This window comes from Amblyomma mixtum, chromosome 2 (genome assembly GCF_055824585.1).
Source record: "Amblyomma mixtum isolate Tamu chromosome 2, ASM5582458v1, whole genome shotgun sequence".
Taxonomy (NCBI): Eukaryota; Metazoa; Arthropoda; class Arachnida; order Ixodida; family Ixodidae; genus Amblyomma; species Amblyomma mixtum.
The window spans coordinates 196,999,474-197,022,137 of NC_143013.1; the positions used below are offsets into that span (position 1 = coordinate 196,999,474).

At 49.2% G+C, this 22,664-nt stretch overlaps 1 protein-coding gene and 1 pseudogene across 1 annotated transcript in view; one reads left to right on the forward strand and one right to left on the reverse strand.

The window, feature by feature from the left end:
* Nucleotides 1-2,686, reverse strand: part of LOC149362061 (growth hormone secretagogue receptor type 1-like) — a 170,568-nt gene extending 167,882 nt beyond the window's left edge. The window contains exon 1 of the mRNA XM_089568216.1: nucleotides 2,321-2,686. Coding sequence (XP_089424342.1) covers nucleotides 2,321-2,686 — 366 coding nt within the window. The remainder of the gene's footprint in view (nucleotides 1-2,320) is intronic.
* Nucleotides 2,687-5,197: 2,511 nt separating this feature from the next.
* Nucleotides 5,198-9,953, forward strand: LOC149362064 (uncharacterized; annotated as a pseudogene).
* The last annotated feature ends 12,711 nt before the right edge of the window (nucleotides 9,954-22,664 follow it).

The window sequence follows — 22,664 nt, forward strand, 5'->3', positions numbered from 1 at the left end:
GACGCGTGCATGGAGATGGGCCTTTAGCGCCCGTCTCCTAGCGAGCGCTGGGGGTGCGAGCAGATGCGCGACGGCAACACAGTGCGCCGATCATGTTCACCGGTGAGCGGTTTTAGCCATGACTGAAGATGCGCCGTGCTTGTCTCGCGGGCGTCCCCCAAATGAGGCATTCGCTTACAGACGTGTGTGCAATCTACGCAGCTGGCTAGAATCTTTTAATGCAGCTGAAGTATCGGCGCAGTATCGGACGCTGCCGTATTGATTAGAAAGCAATACCAATGATCATTCACCTGCGGCAATAGGAAAGCGCGCCGTCGGGCCCTTAATATATGCGCACTTACTCGGCCGACACGGCGTAAATTGGCAGCGCGTACAACTGCGAAGGCGAATGTGGCAAACGCCAACTAGACTTGTGTCGTGCATACGCGGTAGCAGCTCCAGTTTACAGACGGAGAGCTGTAGAACCCGGCCGGCCGTGCAATAGCGTTACGTACGCCATCGATGCGCATCAAAGCTGTGGCGTCTTAGGGGTTAGTGAGTTTAAGGTGCCAAGGCTGTACGTATAGTGTGGGCAACGCTGTATTAGAGAGGTCCAGATAAACAGATTTTTTTTTAATATCGGCATGGTACATGCGCCGTCTACAATAACTACGGCCGAACGGCAGAAGCCGCTAGGCGAGCTCGCTGCGATACCTGTAGTAACGGCTGTGCGCTATTATATCGGTCATGCCAGCCGTACACCCATGCTAAAACTCTCTAACTTTACCGAATGGAATTCATTAACGTGCACCGACATCGCAAAATGCTCTTTCTTCTTACGCATAAACGGAAACGCGGCCAGATTCAACCTGCGTCCTTGGATTGAACAGCCTAGCGCCAAAGGCACTGAAACACTACGGAAATGGAAAAGAAAATTGAAACGTAAAGGTGTGACCAGCACACACGGCTGAATCAAGCAGAGCGAGCTGAAGGAGCAGAATGTGAACACGTAAAAAAACGCGATGCACATTCCTGCCGGAGTTTAGTTCGAAGAAAGCCTTTAATTTCAGTTTTTACTTTATATATCACGCCGTCATTAGCTCCCGGAAGGAAACGAGGCTAGACAGGAACAACGCTTTATTTAACTGTTTGCTTCGCTGTGCACACGAGCTGCTCTCTCGCTTAAGCACTGTAGCATCCGCAAAACAAATTTCGCAACGGCTTACATGCGCGAGCGACGACAGCAGATCGCGCGCGCAAACAGAAAGTTCCTCTCACAATGGCGTCGAAGCGCGAACCAGGAAGACCGAGCGAGCGCGCACAAAGCAAATTTCATTCGCGTGCAGGCGGTGCAGACAAACACAATTCAGTAGGGGAGCTCGGTGAGGGCGCTGTTCACTGGCGTACGCAGCGCCCCCTGGCCCAGGTTGTGTCCCCTATAAATCACGCACGAGTGAAATACAGAATACTGCTTATTTTCCCACGGCCACACACACACCAAATCATTTTTTTTTTGTTTGCAGAAGACCGTTGGCATGCCGTTCATGCTGAGCTTTATATCAGATGGGGCAGAAAGGCTGAGGCTAACGAACAGGGTTCAGCACAAGTTAAGGACAACACAGCCAGCTATGGAAACAAAAATTATAAGTGTAACGTTAACAGACCGGAAGCGGCCAGAGTGAGTAAGGCAACAAAGGGGGATTAATGGAATCCTAGTGCAAATCAAGAGGAAGAAATGGGCATGGGCAGGGCATGTAATGCGAACGCAGGATAACCGCTGGTCCATAAGGGTAACGGAGTGGATTCCAAGAGAACGCAAGCGTAGCAGGGGGCGACAGAAAGTTAGGTGGGCTGATGAGATTAAGAAGTTTGTGGGGATGCGGCGGCCATAGCTGACGAAGGACCGGGTTAATTGGAAAGACATGGGAGAGGCCTTTACTCTGCGCTAGGCGTAGTCAGGTTGTTGATGATTTTGCTTACTGCCCTCCCGATGTCACCGGTGAGTGCAGCCTCCGACAGAAGCCACAGTGCGAGACGAACCGGGGTCTACTGACTGTAACCTCGGTGTACCAAGATATTCCTGCAACATATGGCCGGCCACCGCACAAAAGCATAATCGCACGTCTAACCGCGCCCGGCACTCTTCGCGACGGTTCAGTAAAAGAGAGGAGAGACGCAACTTTATTTCAGAGGCCTGTCTAGAGCCCAAAAAGGGAAAAAGATAATGAACCTTCGCAAACTAAAAGCAGACCGAAGAGGCGCGACAGATGTGACCACAATAAACGCAAGGCCAAAGCATTTGCACGCACACCAAAAAGACAAGCAATTTATCTGCACTCACGTTGGCGCCCCTCTCGTGCAGCCAGGCGAAGGAGAGCACGAAGAGGAAGCCGGCATCGGAAGCAGCCAGCGAAGCCATGTACTGGCTGGAGGCCCTCGTCTTCAGGTGCGTGGACCGGAATGTCACCAAGGACAGGACGTTGCCCACCAGACCCAGGTAGATGATCAGCGGCATGTAGAGGGCGTTGAGAGCGTCCAGCACGGCCAGGGCGCTGACTGAGGACGCGGAAGGCACCGGGGCGCTGGCGTCTGCCGAGGCATAATCGGCTCGAAGCGTTATGCCGCGGTCTGCGGGGTAGCTCTCCGGAAAGAAAGCGGGCGTCCCATTTCGTTGCCACGGAACGCCGTAGAGGTCTCCAGTGTTCATGTCCTTGGCTTGTTCAAGAGCCTGAAAGATAAGGCCTCGTCGTTTGAATTCAATTGCAATATTTTTTGCTGCTGCTTTCTCATGCGTAGATTATTCGCAAGACATTATTTCACATTTGTACAGACGTTCACGTTTGCACAGCAGTAATAGTATAAGTTCTCCTAATAAGTACCACAAGAATACAAACAGGTTGAACTGCAACCCCGGAGTAGGTATGACTAATGATAAACCTTTTCAACTGAATGCAAAGCTGTCGAAAAGCCCTTATATTTAAGACACCTCGCTTTCCGCTCAACAAACACTGCTGCACAGTATAATTAAAAATAGATCCAGAGATTACAATTTGTGGCCTTAATCTATTGAAATTAAAGAGAATGCATCTTTCATTGTGCATAAGGGGGCTCTCGGTGTCCTTCATCACAGTGTTTGCAGGATGCTTCCGAAGTAAGACGATATGGAATAGAGATTCTAAAATTTTTGCTGGCGCCAAATGTTTTGGCTACAGAAAGCACGGCGAAAGCTTTCTGAGAGCCCACAGGTCTCTAATTCCTATCGAAATGCAGGGAGCAGCCCAGAACATGTATGCTATTTTGAAACACGAGGCGAATCGACCGAGCAGAACTTACTGGAGCCAAACACAATGTGGTGCTTTTTTTTCCGCGACAGGAGACAAAATTTGGTACAGAGTGAGCATCGATAGACCCGGAAATGGACACAAGTGAAACGTTAGTCTGCTAACATGGAGGTGTTAGCAAACATACCACGCGCGAAAAGTCTGAACCCAAAATTTCAATGATCACATACTGTTTGCAATGACGATGAGAACTGCATCACCTGTCGCCCCTTAGAATAAACAGCAGTGTGCAGGCGTGTGGGAAGTTGCAATACCATGATCCACAGGATATGTGAGTAGCACAGCCTGGGTTGTATTCATTAACTTGAGGGTTCTGTGTGTGGTATACCCGGTTCTTCACGGAAGCCCTGCAATATAATTCTAAAAATACTCTTTTTGAAGTTAAAAGATCGCTGCCTCGACATATTCGCACCGGTGCTGGCGCACATCAGAAAGAAGATGAATCATATTAACCAATAAACTGGATAATTTGAGATACCCAACCTCGCAGCTATTACACTTAGTCGCCAGGTTCCAATTACACATTCTTAGTCGGGCTTCACTAATAGTAATATCTTATTTTAGAATTTCTAAACGGCGATTACTATATAGGCGGTGTGGCCCAACAAATTTTTGTTCATTTTGCGTCCCTCTCAATGACGTCATTCCATGTCACACGTGTCAGGTTACGTTAAAGAGCCCCACGTGGTCGACATTTCATTTCATTTTATTACCTTAAAGACCCCTCGCGGGGTATTACATTTCCGGAGCCCTTCACTACGGCGTCCCTCGTAGCCTGAGTTGCTTCGGGACGTTAAACCCCAATAAACCAAACCAAACCAAACTTTCTCTGACTACTCTGGCCTGGAGAAACGAGCAGCTGCGAGCACCGCATCACGGAAGTGCGCCATGTAGTGACGTGTAAAACTCTTTGTGCCGCCACAGCGCCAAGGCTAACCACATTTTCGAAATCCCAAACTCTGATCTAGCTATTTACGAACGGTCAGCTACAGATCTATCATTATTGCAGCCGCGCGCCTAACTGCAATAGTTAAAAAAGTAAACGTCAGAAATTAACTGTTGTTTCCTTGGTCCTTGTATTTAGTCCAGTTGCACTGTTCCACCAATATGCACCTATACCAAGACCCCCAAGTTTCCATCCTACTACCAACTTACGAGCTAAAATTATTAACCTGTTTTGTATTGACAACCAACCCTCGTATATCCCACGTGTCACAAACGTGGGCACAACTTCTTTTGAAAGCTTCCCTCATTCCTTTTTTACCCCCATTTGCCCAAAAGATGTTAATTCAATTGCAAATTTAAAGGTGACTGAACCCGGCCCTGGTAATATTTATAGAACGCATGTGATCATCATCCAATCATTGCTTGCACTGTTCCCTGGCACATGTGCAATGTTGTTTTTAGGTGTGGCAGTCTTCCCCAACAGCTAAAGTTAGCAAAAGTAATACCAGCCTTCAAAAAAGGTGACTCACCTATTCCTAATAATTATCAATCAATTGCCATTCTTCCTATTTTTTAAAGAAAATTTTTGAAAAAAAATTAAAAGCAGTAAAGTTGTTAAAGTATACTGAAAAGTTTAACGCGTCGACAAATACTAAGCACGGTTTTCGGCGGGGACTATCTACAGATACTGCGACAGCTTCTCTCATTCATAACATTATCCTGGCTATTGAGAAAGGAATGTCTTCAGCAGCTGCATTCATAGATTTCAGCAAAGCATTTTATTCCATTAACCACTCCATCTTGTTTCAGAAACCTGAATCATACGGCACCACTAGACCTTCACTAATGCTCCTGAAGAGCTTTCTTTGTGACCGAGAACACATAGTCTGTATTAATAACCGCACATCTAACTTGGGCTTGGTGGCTGTACCATGAAGCAGACCACTAATCCACTTCTGTTCATGATGCAGGTGCTCGGAGCAGTCGTTACACACGCGCTGCTTCCCGCCCTGGTTTCGGCTGGGGTGGAATGCGCGCCGTCAGACCTACCTGGATACCCCTACAGTGATACGCATGCCCGTTGCCTCAACGCCATCAGCGCTTCAAACCTGCCAGCGTCATCGCTGGAACCCTGGACACTTCCGGAACCTTGGACACACCCATCGTCATCGACGGCGCCTGGCACACCGTGTATAAAAGAGCGGCAATCATCGGCCGCGCTCTGTGGGCTTGGTGGCTGTACCATGAAGCAGACCACTAATCCGCTTCTGTTCATGATGCAGGTCAGTAACCCGTACGCCTTATTTGCAAAGAAAACTAGTAATTACTGCCTGGTGCAGCTTCCGAGCCCACAGTGTTGTGTCGATGTTGCTATTGAATGTTTAGAAACGATTCGCATCTTGCTACTATTGTCCGGGGACATAGAAACGAACCCGGGACCTGCCAGTGCAGAGGCAGTGCTTGCTGAATTGAAGAAGTTGTCCTCAGGTCAGATAACCCCTTAGCGAAAAAGAGGATGTGCTAAAAATACATTTCAAACGTATTGTATTAATTTCATATTTATTTAGCATTTTTTGTGCCTATGCTTAAACTGCAATACGAATGCTTTCTAAGTATACTAGGAATAATTTTTTGAACGTTCTTAAAAATACGTGAAAAATACCTTTTTGCCCGCTTAGCGTATTTATAATGCCTCAAAAATGTACATTAGAAACAGACTAAAATAATACATTTAATACATTAAAAATTTATTTACTCGGGCGTAAAAATAAAGTCTACAGGGCGGCTCCATGGAATGAGACGGGTTAATGCTTCAACTAGAGAACAAATTGTACACGAGTATGTATCATCAATTAACACGAGTCTGAAATTATAAGGTCACGTGACTGAATGGGAACTGCAGATACCTACACACAGCATACCAAGACGACGGTGACGCGGCGAACTAGGAATCCTACGACAAACGCTGTTGTTGTTGTTGTGACTGAGAGAAGGATGAAGAGGAAATTGCACGGGCCTGCTACTGGCTCGAGCCAAGCCACCACCGCTGCCACGTGCAGATAGAGGAGAGAAAAGATCAGAGAAAAGACAAAAAGGAAAGAAAAGACGCGCGTCGCAGCAACAACCGCGTCCGCCGGAGCGGACGCTGCTCGAAAAAGAAACGACCGAAGTCGCGCTCGCCGAAGCGAGAGCAGATACTCCCCAACGCTGTAGTTGGCTTGCCTTATATATACCCACCGAGAACGACGCACTATCTTGCCCGGTGAGGCCTTTTTTTGCGCAAAGACTGTGGGCTGCCAAATTATCGCAGAAGTACCCTACTGATCGCGTTCGAATCTGCGGCTGATTGAGAACGGCATTGCTAGTTGAAACTTGCGTCAGGCATAGGTCCGGAGTCGAACTGTCAACCAAAAGATACATGTGCGTCTAGGGAACCGGTCGGCCTTGCCAGTCGGGGTCTGTTCCGCTGGCGTATTCGGGCCCAAAAGTACCCAAGGCGCTTTTGCTGGTATAATGCTATCACGTTCTCACACGAAACGTTCAAATGACATCTGAGTCTAATGTCATTCGAGAATTGGAGTGACATTCGGAATCGACAAGCTCCCGCGGTGCTACACGACACTTACCAAACGCATTCGAAAGCCTCAGCTCGTTTTCAGTGTACAGCGACGACGACGGCGGCGGTCACACTAGTCCCACAACGGCAGTATATATAACGCTCAACAACAGCATGTAATTATAGTGAATATCTAGTTTACTATAATATGATTGCAGAAGGACATGTTTTTCAGGCCAACGACACCGACGAATCCGGTCGGCAGACGGTCAGCCTTGTCGGTGGCTGAGCGATAACACGGTGATGAGGCGGCGGTGTTAATATGCTCGCGCTTCTAAATGAGCGAAACGAACGGCTATATTTCACATGTGCACACCTGAACACTCACCAGCGATAAGCGCTTGCCAAATCAATTTCAGTCGACGACGGCTCTCTTCCCTTCCGCGACGACTAGGCCCAGCGATACCGCAGGGTTGGATCAGTGATTGCGGCGGTTGTGAAGAGCGAATCACAAGCTTTAGCGAATGCAAATGATCACCGGGTGTCGTTTTGGCAACAGTGACCTGAAATCAACTATTGCTTACATCGCAGGGCACACGTACGATGAACGGAAAACGCCGGTGTGACCCAGACTGCCGAGCCGTGCTTCACGGCCAGCAGCAGTCGTCGCCGTCGCTAGCTTGTGGATAACAAGTTAGGCCGTTTCAGTTAAAGCGAACAGTCGCCAAACATACTTCTGGATAAAGTAGTTTAAAAAAAGTACTGGTCACGTCGGAGAAACCCGGGACAAGAAGTGAGAAGCGCCGATCCTGCGCGATGCCAACAACCCGGCTGCCAAGTGTTTCTCAAGGACGGTTCACATGCAAGCGACTGAGCGATTGAGTGGCGCGTCGCAGCGAAAATTTCCAACTTGTTGAAACCTCGCCGCTCGTCGCAGCGACGACTCAAAACAGGTTTTTCCGCCGCGGCGACAGGATTCGCTAGCATTTTCGCTTGCATGTGAAACAGGCTTCAGGCGTGAGATCGCATCATCGCTTCCCACATATTGTCGCACTGCGTGAAAAAGCACGAGTACAACCAGTAAAAAAGAAACCAGATTGTTTAATAGAACTAAAGCGCAGATTGCGTTTTATGTTAAGAAAAAATCACTAGCTGTTCGTACGCAACGATGTAAACAACAGTATGAGTGCAGTCGTCCTCATCGGCGCACTCCTGGGAAAATTTGATGCTGACGCGGTTAATATTCATTGGCGTAATATTATCTTCAAGCACTCCCTTAGACAGAACACGTGTAGCAGCGTTAGATGACATTCGGTTGGAAGGCATTCGAAGCGCCCGTGTAGCAGAGGTATAAGTGGTGATCACCCTCCTGCCATACCATAAGGTTACCATAAACGAAAGGATGACAAGAAAGGGAAAGATTGCACTCTTCGCTGAAACGTCATTTCGTGCCCTAGATAGTTCCACGGTAGCTTGAAGTGTAATGCAAATATGTTTACGCGGGCTACCCATTTCTTAGAATTTAAGTATACTTCAGACGGATTAATTGCGTATTTACGAAAGTACACTTTAAATAGATGGCCAACACCAAAATGCGATTTCCTGAAACTCGATTTCGAGCATTAGATTGTTCAACGACAGCTTGTATTGCTCTGCAAACATGCTAATGCGGACTGCCAATTTGCTAGAATTTCAGTATTCTTTGGAAGATTTAATTGCGTATTTACGGAAGTACACTTCAAATACATTGACAACACGCAAATGCCATTTCCCGAAACGCTAGAAGTGTGGTGCAAATACGTTAAAAAAAACTGCCCGTTTGTTAGAATTGAAGTATACTTCGGATGTATTAATTTCATATTTACGAAAGTACACTTTTAATACATTGACAAGATGCTAAAACTGCATACATATACGTTTACAAGGACTGCCCGTTTTTTAGAATTGAAGTATACTTTGGATGAATTAATTTCATATTTCCGAAAATACACTTTTAATACACTGACAAGATGCTAAAACTGCAAACATATTTTTTCACGTATTTGAAAAGTGCTCGAAGTATGCTTTAAGTCAGGTATTTTTGGCACATTTTAAAAATATATTTCGAATACCAAGGGCCGCCGCGGTGGCTCAGTGGCTATGGTGCTCGGCTGCTGGCCCAAAAGACGCGGGTTCGATCCCGGCCGCGGCGGCTAGAATTTCTTTGGAGGAGAAATTCTAGAGGCCCGTGTGCTGTGCGATGTCAGTGCACGTTAAAGAACCCCAGGTGGTCGAAACTTCCGGAGTTCTTCACTACGGCGTCTCTCATAGCCTTAGTCGCTTTGGTACGTTAAACCCCACAAAACCAGAACCAAACCGAATACCAAGCATGAAATTTCAGGAACGTATTTCCAACATATTTTTAGTGCATTCACGAATAAAAAATATGTTCAAAATACAATTTAAATAGCCCACCGTATATTCCAAACGCATTAGTTTTTGCTAAGGGACAATAATTAGTGACGTCCAAGACATCGAAAACAAGTTAACAACTACAGAGAAAAACATTACAGATCTAATTCAGAGGATTGCCGATTTAGAGAGCCACTACCAGAACCTGGCTACTTTGAAAACAGATGTCGAATGTGTGCAATGCAACACGGAAAAGACCACTCAACTGGTGCAGGATCTGGAAGCCCGATTTGATGACGCCGAAAACCGCTCACGAAGATGCAATTTGATTTTTTACGGCCTTTCCGATCCTACACCATCCGAGTCATTTGCCGATTCCGAAGAAGTCATAATTCGCCACTGCTCCGATCAGCTCGATTTGACGTTAGATAGTAAAGATATCGAACGTGCACACCGTCTTGGGCGTCACAACTCAGAACGCCAGCGTCCCATAATTGTAAAGTTTGCGTCTTTTAAGACAAAACAAATGATCCTCTCAAATGGCCCCAAACTAAAAGATACTGATTTCAACATTGGTGAAAACTTCTCCCGCCGAGTTCAAAATATAAGAAAGCAACTTGTCGCGTTTGCCAAATCAAAGACAACTAAATTTTCTTTACGGTACAAAACCCTCCATATCGGCCCCAAACGCTATTTTTTTTATGAGACTGAGCTTTGAAACAGTAAAAGAAATCTTCTAGCCACCACGGCGACGCAAGTCGGCACTACACCGTTCCCATACATTTCCTCGTCCTAATCTTACGTTTTCGGCAATCTTTACTAATATACGCAGTTTCATCCCGAAGCGAGAGCTCGTGTCAAACCTGGTGTTATCATCTGATAGCAACTTGCTTATATTAACAGAAACGTGGCTAACAAATGACATTAGTGATGGCGAGGTGCTTGCTGATCTGCCAAATTTTTCTATCTTTCGTTCAGATCGTAAAAACCTACGTGGTGGTGGTGTTCTGATTGCGGCAAGCAACCACTTATCATGCACTGCTCTAAACATTTCATCCGACCTTGAATTAATTTGGCTTATCTGTCGATCCGCACCACATTCTGTGCTCCTGGGTGTCTGCTACAGGCCGCCACACAACACTCCTCCCCATTTTTGCCGCCAGCTGAACGCAACCTTGTCTAAATTAACCTCGCGGTATCCCAACGCTCACATTCTCCTCTTCGGGGATTTTAATTACCCAACTATTAACTGGCATAACCCGGTGGCGTAATCGCCAACTGCAGCCTGTACAGCGACCAGGCTTGAAACCACGGTGAATTGATCACGGTGACTGAAGATTGTCACAACGGCTTACCTAAAAGGGATAATAAATCCTCTTAAACGGCGTTATATGCCACTGAGCATCACGATTTGCGACCTAAAAGGGAAAAAATTGAAAAAAAATTAAATTAAAAAAACAATAAAATTACAGTACAGAGAGCGAAGTCGAACGGCCGACCTTACCTTGTGCACTCCATAGATAATCGAGCGGATACAAGAGAATTTCTTGATATCTGTTCGAATTTTAATGTTGCCTAACTTGTACTAGAACCTACGCGTGTAGTAATGGACACTGCAAATATTTTATATTGTCACAGAAGCAGGTAGGCAGGTTTATATTTGCCACAACGTCCAAGCGCCAGCGGAAACGGCCCGGCCGGCTGACCGACTAGCGAGCGAGCTCTCAAGCGAAGAAGAGCGCGCGCCAGCCTCCTGAGCGCGACTACTAGGCGGCGCCAGTAATGCGCTGCGACATTGCCCCTCCCGGTGGAAAAAGCATCGTCCCGATGCTGCGTCGCGAGGTCAAGCAGAAGCGTAGGCTTGACCTAGCGGGCGTGGAAGCGCTTCATCCGGGCAACGTGTACGACTTCCGACTGTGTTTGCCGTCGGGACGTACGAACAGTTCCTTGCGGAATCACTTCGTAGGTGACGTCGCTGAGTTTGCGCAGCACTTCGTACGGGCCGAAGTAGCGGCGCAGAAGCTTCTCGGAGCGACCCCGCTTGCGAACAGGAACCCACACCCAGACTTGATCACCAGGGTTGTAAATGACCTCCCTGTGACGAAGGTTATATAGCGTTGTGCGTCTTTAAGCTGCTGCGTCCGGAGTCTCATTCGAGCTAGCTTACGGGCGGCCTCAGCGTGCTGGACGAATTGGTCAGCGCCGGCAACTGATGGGAGGGCGACATCGGGCAGTAACATTGCATCCAGCATGGTAACGGCTTCGCGACCGTACACCAAACTAAACGGGGTGGAGCGGGTCGTTTCCTGGACTGCGGTATTATACGCAAATGTTGCATACGGTAGTACCTGGTCCCAGTTCTTATGGTCTTCGTCGACGTACATTGAAAGCATATCGGCGATGGTCTTATTGAGTCGCTCAGTAAGGCCATTCGTCTGAGGATGGTAAGCTGTTGTTCTGCGATGACAAGTGCCACTGAGCCGCATAACTTCCTGGCTTAGAGCTGAAGTAAATGCAGTGCCTCTGTCAGTTAAAACGACCGCAGGGGCACCATGACGAAGGACTAGGTTAAAGATGAAAAAGTTCGCAATATCAGTAGAAGTGCCGCTGGGAAGAGCTTTGGTTTCACAATAGCGGGTGAGGTAATCAATGGCGACTATAATGTAGCGGTTGCCCAATGATGACGTAGGAAACGGCCCGAGCAAGTCCATACCGAGTTGGTGAAAGGGTACTCGAGGAGGACCAATAGGCTGCAGCAGACCGGCCGGCTTGACAGGCGGCGTCTTCCGACGCTGGCAATCACGGCACGTCTTAACATAGCGCTGGACAATAGCAGCAAGCTTGGGCCAATAGTACTTTTGTCGTACGCGAGCCAAGGTCCGTGAGAAACCGAGATGGCCGGCAGAAAGCTCGTCGTGGCATGCCTGCAAAACGTCGGGACGGAGCGGCGTTGGGACCACCAGCAGGTACTGAATGCCTGTGGAAGCGTAGTTTTTCTTGTAAATGACGCCGTACCGCAAGCAGAACGACGACAGGCCACGCGTAAAAAGGCGAGGTGGCGATGAGGCGGTTCCCTCGAGGTAATCGATGAGGGGCCGCAGTTCGGTGTCATCTTGCTGTTGTTGAGCGAGATCAGGCGTCGTGAGAGCGCCGAGAAAAACGGAGTCATCTGTTTCAAGTGAAGAACACGGGATAGGCGCTCGGGATAGAGAGTCAGCGTCACTGTGTTCCTTGCCGGACTTGTACACAATAGTGACGTCAAACTCCTGCAAGCGGAGACTCCAGCGGGCTAAGCGGCCAGAAGGATATTTAAGGTTTGCTAGCCAGCAGAGAGAGTGGTGATCACTGACCACTCTAAACGGCCGACCATACAAATACGGCCGAAATTTTGTCACCGCCCAGACAATTGCAAGGCACTCCTTTTCGGTAGTAGAATAATTCGCTTCGGCGCGAGAGAGGGTGCGACTGGCGTAAGCAATGACCCGCTCAGCACCATCTTGCCACTGAACGAGAACTGCTCCGAGGCCAACGTTGCTGGCGTCGGTATGCAATGCTGTATCCGCCTCCTCGTCGAAGTGGCCAAGTATGGGCGTTGTTTGAAGGCGTGGGCGAAGCTCCTCGAAAGCCCTTTGCTGCTCGTCGGCCCAGATGAAAGGTTGGTCGTCCTTTGTTAGACGAGTCAGTGGTTCGGCTATCCGGGAGAAGTCATGGACAAAGCGTCTGTAATATGCACAGAGGCCCAAAAACCGTCGAACAGAACTTTTATCAGTAGGAGTCGGGAAAGCAGCTACGGCAGCCGTCTTCTCTGGATCAGGGCTAATACCCTCAGCGCTGACGACATGGCCCAGAAACTTCAGCTGTTGGAATGCAAAGTGGCATTTTTCCGGTTTTAGTGAGAGGCCGGCCGCGCGGATGGCATTTAGAACGGCCGTCAAGCGCTTCAGATGCTCGTCGTAAGTCGCAGAGAAAATGACGACGTCGTCAAGGTAGACGAGGCACGTCTGCCATTTGAGGCCGGCTAGGACAGTGTCCATCATTCTTTGGAAGGTCGCGGGGGCGGAGCACAAACCAAAGGGAAGCACCTTAAATTCGTAGAGGCCGTCAGGAGTAATGAACGCCGTCTTTTCACGATCACGTTCATCGACTTCGATCTGCCAATAGCCACTGCGTAGATCGAGCGATGAAAAGTATCGGGCATGGCGGAGTCGGTCGAACGAGTCGTCGATTCGAGGCAGTGGGTAGACGTCTTTTTTAGTAATTTTGTTGAGCCTCCTGTAGTCGACGCAGAATCTGAGTGTTCCATCCTTTTTAGCGACCAGCACAACAGGCGAGGCCCATGGGCTTGTGGACGGTTGGATCACATCATCGCGAAGCATTTCATCAACTTGCGCCCGAATAGCCTCGCGTTCCTTAGTCGACACTCGGTAGGGGTGTTGGCGGATAGGGCTTTCGGTGGGGTCAACTATAATGCGATGCTTTGCTACTGACGTCTGTCCCCCCTTGGACGTGACGGCAAAGCAGTCATGGTAAGAGTCAAGAATTGCTTGAAGGCGGCGTTTCCGGTCAAAAGGCAAAGCAGGATTCACGTCAGTTCGCACTGTATGGCCAGTGCTCTCGGGAGGGTTCTTGTTGAGCAACGGTAGGGCGCAGTGGGCTGAGGGCTCGCCGACTTCATCAAAGTAGGCGATGGCTGCCCCTTGCGGTAAATGGCGGTATTCGGCGCTAAAGTTCGTTAAAAGAAGTTCAGTTAGCTTATGACTCAAGGAAATGACCCCACGAGCGACGCAGACTTGTAGGCTCAACAATAAATTCACATTCATTTCCGCGAGGCCTTGAAGGGCGGGAGGGTTGTCGCAGTGCACTGTAACAAACATGCTGGTGCGTGGAGGTAGTGTGACGTGATCATCGCATACCCGGAAAAATGGCCTGTCTGTTGTGTGCTCGTCGGAAACTGCGCGCTGGGTCGAAAAAGTCACCATGAGGTCACGGATATCGATGATTGCGCCGTTTTCTCGACGAAAATCAAGACCGAGGATCAGGTCCTTGGAGCACTCCGCCAGCACAGCAAAGCAACAGGAGAAAGTTACGTGGCGAATCTCGACTCGGGCGGAGCACACTCCTAGCGGCGTCAGCACATGCCCTCCGGCTGTCCTTATCGGCGCGCCGTGCCAAGGGGTCAGGACTTTTCGTAGGATTGTAGCAAGGCCACCACTCATAACGGAAAAATCGGTGCCGGTATCTACAAGGGCAGTCGTATGGTGGTTGTCAACGACGATCGGTATCTCAGCGGAAAGAAGCTCACCGTCGACGAAGTGCGCCGTATCACGGATCGTCGGACTGACGGGTCGTTCAGTGCGTCGAATTGCGGCGTCGAAGGTAAGCTTCTGTGATCGTCGGGAGGTCGCCGGACTCGTTGGTCGTTCGGTGCGTCGATTGGGGGCGTCGGAGGAAAACTGCGGCGATCGTCGGAAAGTGGTCGGACTGCTGGTCGGTGCGGGGGGTCGGAGGTCGGAATGTTTGATCGAATCGGCGAATGGAGGATGTTGGTCGTAGCGCTCATCGACGGCGGGTCTACCTCCGAGAGTCGCCGTCCTCAGTTTTCCCGGCGCGGACTTGGGGATTTCCTGAAGGAAGTACGCCGGTTGGGGGAAAACTGTCGCGGCGATGGCGACCTGGACTGGCGTCGCGGTGGGGACGCAGGTGGGTCGTTCACCATAACGCGGCCGAGGGGCATCCGGTGAGAATCCGCGCAAGCCCATCTGACGGTATGGACAGTGGCGCAGTACGTGTCCGGCTTCGCCGCAGTGGAATCACAGAGGTAGATTGTTCGGCGTACGCCACACGTGTGCTTTGCGAACGGGCGGTCGAGTGTCGGGCGCATCAGCCGGAGCAGGATGTCGGGGTGCAGGACGGACGAGAGGAGCGGGCCTGTAGGGTGCCGGCGGTGCTGGCGCAGGGGTACGCAACGCGTCGCTGTAGGATGACGTGCGGCGCAGGCGGCGGCTGGGGGGATGGCATTGATGGCACTGCTTGCCGGAGCTCTTCACGTATAACATCCGAGATGCCTCCAACACGCGGGTGTTGCTCGAGAAAGGGCAGCTTTTGCAGTTCTTCATGTACGATGCTTCGGACAAGCTCGCGAAGGGCGCCACTCTCGTTGCCGTTCATCGGCGAGCGGAAGTCCACAGCAGTGATGTTCGCAGAACGATCAAATTGTACGAATCGCTGTTGTAGGGCACGCTCCATACTTGTCGCCTCCTTCTTAAAATCAGCCACAGTACATGGAGGGTCACGTACAAGGCCGACGAAGATATGTTCTTTAACGCCACGCATAAGATGGCGCACCTTCTTTGCCTCCGGCATGGACGGATCCGCGCGGTTGAAGAGCCGAGTCATTTCTTCTACGAACATGGCGACGCTCTCATTGGGCCGCTGCGCTCGGGACTGTAGAGCCAGTTCAGCCATCTCTTTTCTTGCGTCGTTGCCGAATGTGCTGAGCAGCTTTTGCCGGCAATCTTGCCAGGTGGTGATGGTAGTCTCGTGGTTTTCGAACCACATCTTGCCGGCGTCTTCAAGTGAAAAATAAATGTTCCGCAACTTTCGCTCCTCGTCCCACGCATTAAACGCAGCGACCCGGTCGTAGTTGGTCAACCAGTCCTCAACATCCTCAAATTTGTCGCCATGGAACGGCGTGGGCATACGCGGAGCATGGAAGAACAGCGGTTGGGCACTCACTGGGAGGTGAACGGGCTGGCTTGCCTCTGTAGTCGTCATGGTTCGCGGTAAGGAAAGAAGGGGACCACACTCGGGAGCTAAGCCTCTCAAGCGGCGGCTGGCCTTGTGCACAGGTGCGTCCACAGTGTGTAGCGGGGCTTCGGAGGCACCCAAAAGCTCTTCGGACATGGGATGTACCCAGCAAGCTCCACCAAAATGTCACAGAAGCAGGTAGGCAGGTTTATATTTGCCACAACGTCCAAGCGCCAGCGGAAACGGCCCGGCCGGCTGACCGACTAGTGAGCGAGCTCTCAAGCGAAGAAGAGCGCGCGCCAGCCTCCTGAGCGCGACTACTAGGCGGCGCCAGTAATGCGTTGCGGCAATATTTAGTATTAACAAGCCATCCTGAAAGTTTCTCCTCCATGAGTTATTTGCGGGAAATTAGTGACCATAAAGTCATCCACACAGTCTTTAATTTCAAACCAATTCCTCGCCACAGTCCGGGAAAGACAATCCGGCTTTACGATAAAGGCAACTATCAAGCAATAAATAGCGAGCTGCACGCCTTCTTTCCATCTTTTAACGCAACATTTCAAAGCAGATCTATCCAGGAAAACTGGTCGATATTTAAACGAAAGCTTAACTCTCTGGCAGATAAATACATCCCGAAGACTACTTTTCATGACACTCGAAACCAGCCTTGGTTCACGAAGTCACTGAAAAAACTCGAAAATAAAAAGAAACGCCTATTCCGCGCAGCTAAAGCCAATCACAGCACCTGCTCATGGGACAAATATTATGCCGCCGAGAGCTCGTATTTATCAGCTGTCAAAAACGCTAAGCAACACTTTTATCACGACGACTTGTCGAGAATCCTAAAAAGTAACACAAAAAAGTTCTGGCAAATTATAAACCCTAGTAATACGCATTCAGTTACCCTGAATAAAGATTCAGGGGAGCCATTAAGCGATACTGAATGTGCTAATATATTTTCAGTTGCTTTTTCCTCTGTCTTCACAAGCGAGCCTGATGCGCCCTTACCTATTCTGCCTACAACCATTCCGCACACCATGCCTGTAACCAATGTTTCTGCTAATGGAATAATGTTCTTAATAGATAAAATTAAACTTTCATCTGCAGCAGGCATTGACGAAATAAATTCTAAACTTTTAAAGAACACAAAGTGCATTTCTGCCGAATATTTATTGTTACTGTTTGTTCAGTCACTCTCCACAGGCACCATACCTGATGATTGGAAGAAGGGAAAGGTCGTTCCAGTCTACAAATCCGGTAACAAAAATTCACCATTAAATTATCGTCCTATCTCGCTCACAAGTGTACCGTGTAAAATCATGGAGCATATCATCTACTCTGAAATCATGCAGTTCCTGGATGGTAACAAATTCTTTCATCCTGCACAACATGGATTTCGCAAAAACTATTCCTGTAACACACAATTAGCACTCTTCACGATCTGCATGCGAACCTCGACTTGAATATCCAGACTGACGCAATTTTTTGACTTTGCTAAAGCATTCGACAAAGTTTCCCATCGACGTTTGATGCTAAAACTTTCGCAGCTGAACTTGCATCCTAACATCTTAAAATGGATTGAAGCATTTCTAACGTGTCGCTTTCAGTCAGTTGCTTTTAGCAACCAGTCATCTCCTTCTGCCCCCGTAACCTCAGGCGTACCTCAGGGCTCGGTCCTAGGTCCTCTTTTCTTCTTAATATACATAAATGACTTGCCAGAACATCTATCATGCAATATCCGTTTATTTGCCGAGGACTGCGTTATCTACCACTCAATAACTAACACTTCCGACCAAAAAGCCCTTCAGGATGATCTTAACCGCATTGAAAAATGGTGCGATGATTGGCTAATGACACTTAACCCTAACAAATGCAAGCTTATTTCGTTTCACCGGAGACTTAATCCGTAGTCTTTTTCCTATAGAATTTCTAACAATCCAGTAGAGCACATTCATTCATATAAATACTTAGGTATCACTGTGTGTCATGATTTAACTTGGCGGGAACATGTTACTAATGTTATTTTATCTGCAAACAGAACCCTTGGATATCTGAAGCGCCATTTACGCCACGCAACAAAAGAGGTCAAATTACTCGCTTACACATCATTGGTAAGACCAAAACTGGAATACGCATCCCCCATTTGGAGCCCCCATCAAGCATATCTAATCGATGCACTTGAAGCCGCGCAAAATCGCGCCGCCCGTTTCATTCACTCCCAATATTCATACAAAGTCAGTGTGTCATCCCTGAAATCACTATCCAACTTACGAAGTCTTTCTTGCCGTCGTCGCGTCGCAACCCTATCTCTTTTTCATAAATTTTATTACAGCTCACTCGGCCATGAACCATACATCTGCGCACCTCCGCCGCGCATATCACATCGCACTAGTCACCCCCTTCAGGTTACTCGTCCACATGCCCGTACCGTAACCTTTTCCACCTCCTTCTTTCCACGAGCCGCGTCAGACTGGAACGGCCTCTCCCACTCCGCTGCTGCTATCACCTGCCCATCACTCTTCAACGCCAACATTGAACTTCATATGTCATCATGAAAAAATGTAACAATTTTTGATTACCCCACCCCTTATGTAATACCCCGAATGGGGCCTTTAAGGTAAATAAATGAAATGAAATGAAATGAAAAAAGCTGTCATTAAGAAATCTGTTCCACAGAATTTAGAGAAATGGATGAAGTCGGGATCTCCTACCGTGTCCTGCTGGCCTGCATCGAGGAGACCGGCCTGGACACCCTCCTCTAGGCCTGCGGATCCCTGGACCTGCAGCCCCTTGGACCTGGAACCGCCAAGACTTTCGGCGCCCCAAAGCCACATGGAGGTCTAGAAGATCGACTGCTCCAAGCCCGATGCTTCCACACACCCCCAGTGCATTGTGGCTCTTCCACCTTCCCCTGCCTGGCGTTTGCACACACTCCAAGTGCGCCTAGGCTCCTTCCCCCAGCCCGGTTCTTGAACACACTCCCAGTGCGCCGAGGCTCCCCCCCCCCCCCAACCTGTTGTTGCGGCGGCGGTGCGACTTCAAGATCCTTCGCAAGGACAACGACCTCACCTGACGTGGCGGCGACCACCTTCCCCCTCCCTTCCCCTGCCCCCCATTCCCACTACCCCTTCCCCTGGTCCCAAAGAGTAATGCCACTAACTGGCCAACATACGTCGGGACCAGTATCTCCTCCCCAAAATATTTCATAGTTCCACCACCACCACCACCAGAAGGGTGTTCCGGTTGGCTACCCTGCACTGGGGAGTAGGGATGAGGGGATTGAAAAAGGAAATGAGCACAGTCACAATTTGTCACTGTAGCCAGTGGCTCTCGAGGAGCAAAACTGTGCCTTGTAGGCGTTGATGGCAGTCTCCTACTGCGGTGGCTGATTCCTAATGTCAAGCTTCTACGCTAATGAACTGAACTGCAGCCCGAAGAGCTGCAATTGAGTTCATTAGCCGGGCCACGCCTATATTCGCCATAGAAGGCTAGGAGAAACAACTTTCTAAGTAAAATTTATTTTGCATCCTAGGTGCGGATCGTTCGTTGGAAGGGATAGGCTGAGCCTGCTTCTCAGCGCGATGTGGTGGTTAACCACCACGTGAGTGATGCGCAACACCAGAAGCGACCATAGTGTTGGGCGAATTGACACATGTGAAGTGGCTCCACCCTTCCAATAGTCGCGAGTATTATTTATAACCCTCTTTCCTCTGGCTTACCCTTTAGCGCCAGTTGGTTCTCACACACTGCATGGGTTCCACGCTTGGTTCAAGCGCGGACTATCAAGCATACCGATGTGCTAGGAAATCTGGAGCCACGAAATCTGTGCGTGTCCTGTCATAAATAATGAATCGGAGAGAATCTGGAAAACGTAAGTCACACCACCATCGTAAGCCTAACAACATCCGCTGCACTACAAAGACCACTACCTATTCTCATCCGCGCACGTATCTTTCTGCCGCCCCCTGGCACGGTTGCCTTCTCTAGGAATAGATTCCTTAAAACTTGACAACCATCGGTTATCTAGCCTTCGCATAAAACGACCTGCGCATGCCCATTTCTTCCCCTTCATTTCGAACAGTATATAGATAGCTTGCGTTAGTTCCCCGACCAGCTATTCTCTCTTTCCCTTAGCACTACTTCCACACTTCAGCTTTCATAGCTCGATGAGGGGTCCTCAATTTGTTTTCCAGCCTTTTCGTCAGCGTCCAAGTTTGTACGTTATGGATGAGAAGGCGGCGTTTGGACATTATTTACTGCCGTGCTTACACAACCCTCGCGCACGTGCCTCTACTCTGTAAAGGCCTGATGCGGCTTCCCGACATCGATCACGATCAAGACGGGCACAAATAGAAGGAAGACGTGGCCGGCGGAAGCTGACGCGGTGTCTCTAGGGGTGCCCTAAGGCGCAGTCCAACCTGACCGACTGCATGCGCCACTGACGAGGGGTAAGTCCCGAAGAGGATGCTTTTATGCCGCCCAAGAGCCGCGACTACCGCCGTTCTGCAGCGTTCACTCACGGCAGCGTTCAAGCGCCTGCCCGGTTTCTGTGCGCGAAGAACAGCAGCGCCGTAGGGATACGGCGGGGCAACAAACGCGCCTCTCGGCGAAATGGGGAGAACGTTTGATGCTCTTTTCGGAGCCGCTGTTCCGGCCATAACTAAGATGGATCCCGACGCGGGGACGGTGCGCCTATTCGGCGGGACCTATCTGTCGATAGAAGAGTCAAGCACTGCCGTTAGCACGCACGTGTCGTCAAGCTTCGTCGATAGTTGTGGCTACTTTATACGGTAGTATTCGGCCAGAAACGAGCTCCGTGGGGAGCCTGCTAAAGACTTCCATCCGTGAGGTGGAACCGATCAGCGCGGTAGGGAAAGAGGACCTCCTTGATCGTTCGGACAGCGGTATTCGCTCAACAGGCGTGGCCAGAATAATGCCGAGATCGCCTCAGCACTTTTCTCACCAGTTACACAGGAAAAGTATCACGTTTCTTTTCTTTACTGGCCAGCGCACCAGTAACCTGTGCTATACATGGCATTCAGTACATCCGCATTTTCGCTAGGTAAAGCCTGACAGGAATTAGGTCGCCAAGCTGTGCTCCGTATTAATTTGGCTGCGACTGTATACACATGGAAAGTTACCGTATTTGGCTCGATTCTAACGTGCGCCTGTTTTCAACGTCGGAAAAAAATTGCTGGCGGTTTAGCATTGCTAAGCATAGAATATTGAACGAAAGCAGGTTTTTTGGTTAATTAGTTATATGGGGTTTTATGGCGCATAAGCAACTATGGCTATCATGCGCCAAACACAAGGTTAGATGATGTTATGTTAAGTGTATAGAGGTTACATTATAATATATTTAAAACATTGGCTTTCTTTAGAAACTTACAAACAAGTGAAAACTCGACAAGTGTTTGCTCGCCTAAAAGCAATTCGGGGTGAAATGGAATGTGTTCATTGTAAAATACCCTAAAAAGTTTTTTTCTAAGTTCTTCGAGGTGCCAACAAGAAATTAAAATGTGATTTACTTTGAGCTCCTCACCACACATTTCGCACACAGGTTTGTATTTTTTTTGTTAATAAGAAGTCATGGGTGATGTGTGTGTGGCCTATGCGTAAACGACATAAAATTACTTCGATAAAACGCTCTTTATGGCGGCTTGATTTCCATTCTTTTTTTATGCAATCCAATCCAATGTAATGTAATCTAATCTAATCTATTCTAATCCAATCGAATCCAGTCCAGTACAATCCAGTCCAGTCAGGCCGCCGTTCATGTGCACCGCCGTCGCACACGAACGGCGCGAGATCGCGAAGCAATGTTAAGCCGCTGGTGGTTGGCACAGCTACTGCTTTCTAGCAACGTGAGTCGAGCCTAATCTCTTCAGCGTAACGCCACAATCGCGCTCCTAGCGGAGACCGCAGGAGTTAGGCGCCGGTGGTGGCACCGCCGCGGCTTGCGACGGCGCGAGTCGGTCGCCCTTCTCTTCGGCGTGATGTCACACATGACGTCACACAGAGGTCAACTAAAGGTCAATGGTGGCACCGCCGCGCCACGGCAACGGCTGAAAGTGCGAGTAGTAAAGCTTTCGCTTTAAAAAAGAAAATTATAGCGGTGTGAACCACAGAGAGCACCAGTAGTTGCTCCGGTGGTGCATCTGCGTACTACGCAACGGTGTCACTCCAAAAGAAGTTATAGCATAGCGCCATCCGCGATCCGCTACCACGATCCGCCTCTCTGGGCACCAATGCGCATGTACAGATCGCCTTAAGGGCGCAAGACGGCGACATGTGACCGGCCAGCAGCGCGCAAGCCTGCCACGTCGGGACCAATCAGCGCGTGCTCACTGGTGGGGCGCAGAAGCAGAATCACGGTATTTTATAACCCTCTAATGGCAGAGGACGCGTAACTAGCGAGGCCTCGAGTTCGACACAGCGCGAAACCGTGAGTTCAACGTGAGTTCACTGTAAACAGACATAAAGCCGCAGTCTGAACTCGCAAGAACCCAGCGGCGCGTACTGCGCGGCTTTCTAAATGTCTCTCACGTAAGTTGCATACTAACATCATCCTCATCATCATCAGCCCAAGCAAAACCACTGCAGGGCAAAGGCCTCTCCCATGTCTCTCCAAATAATCCTGTCCTTTGCCAGTTGCGGCCACCGTATTCCTGCAAATTTCTTAATCTCATCCGCCCACCTAACTT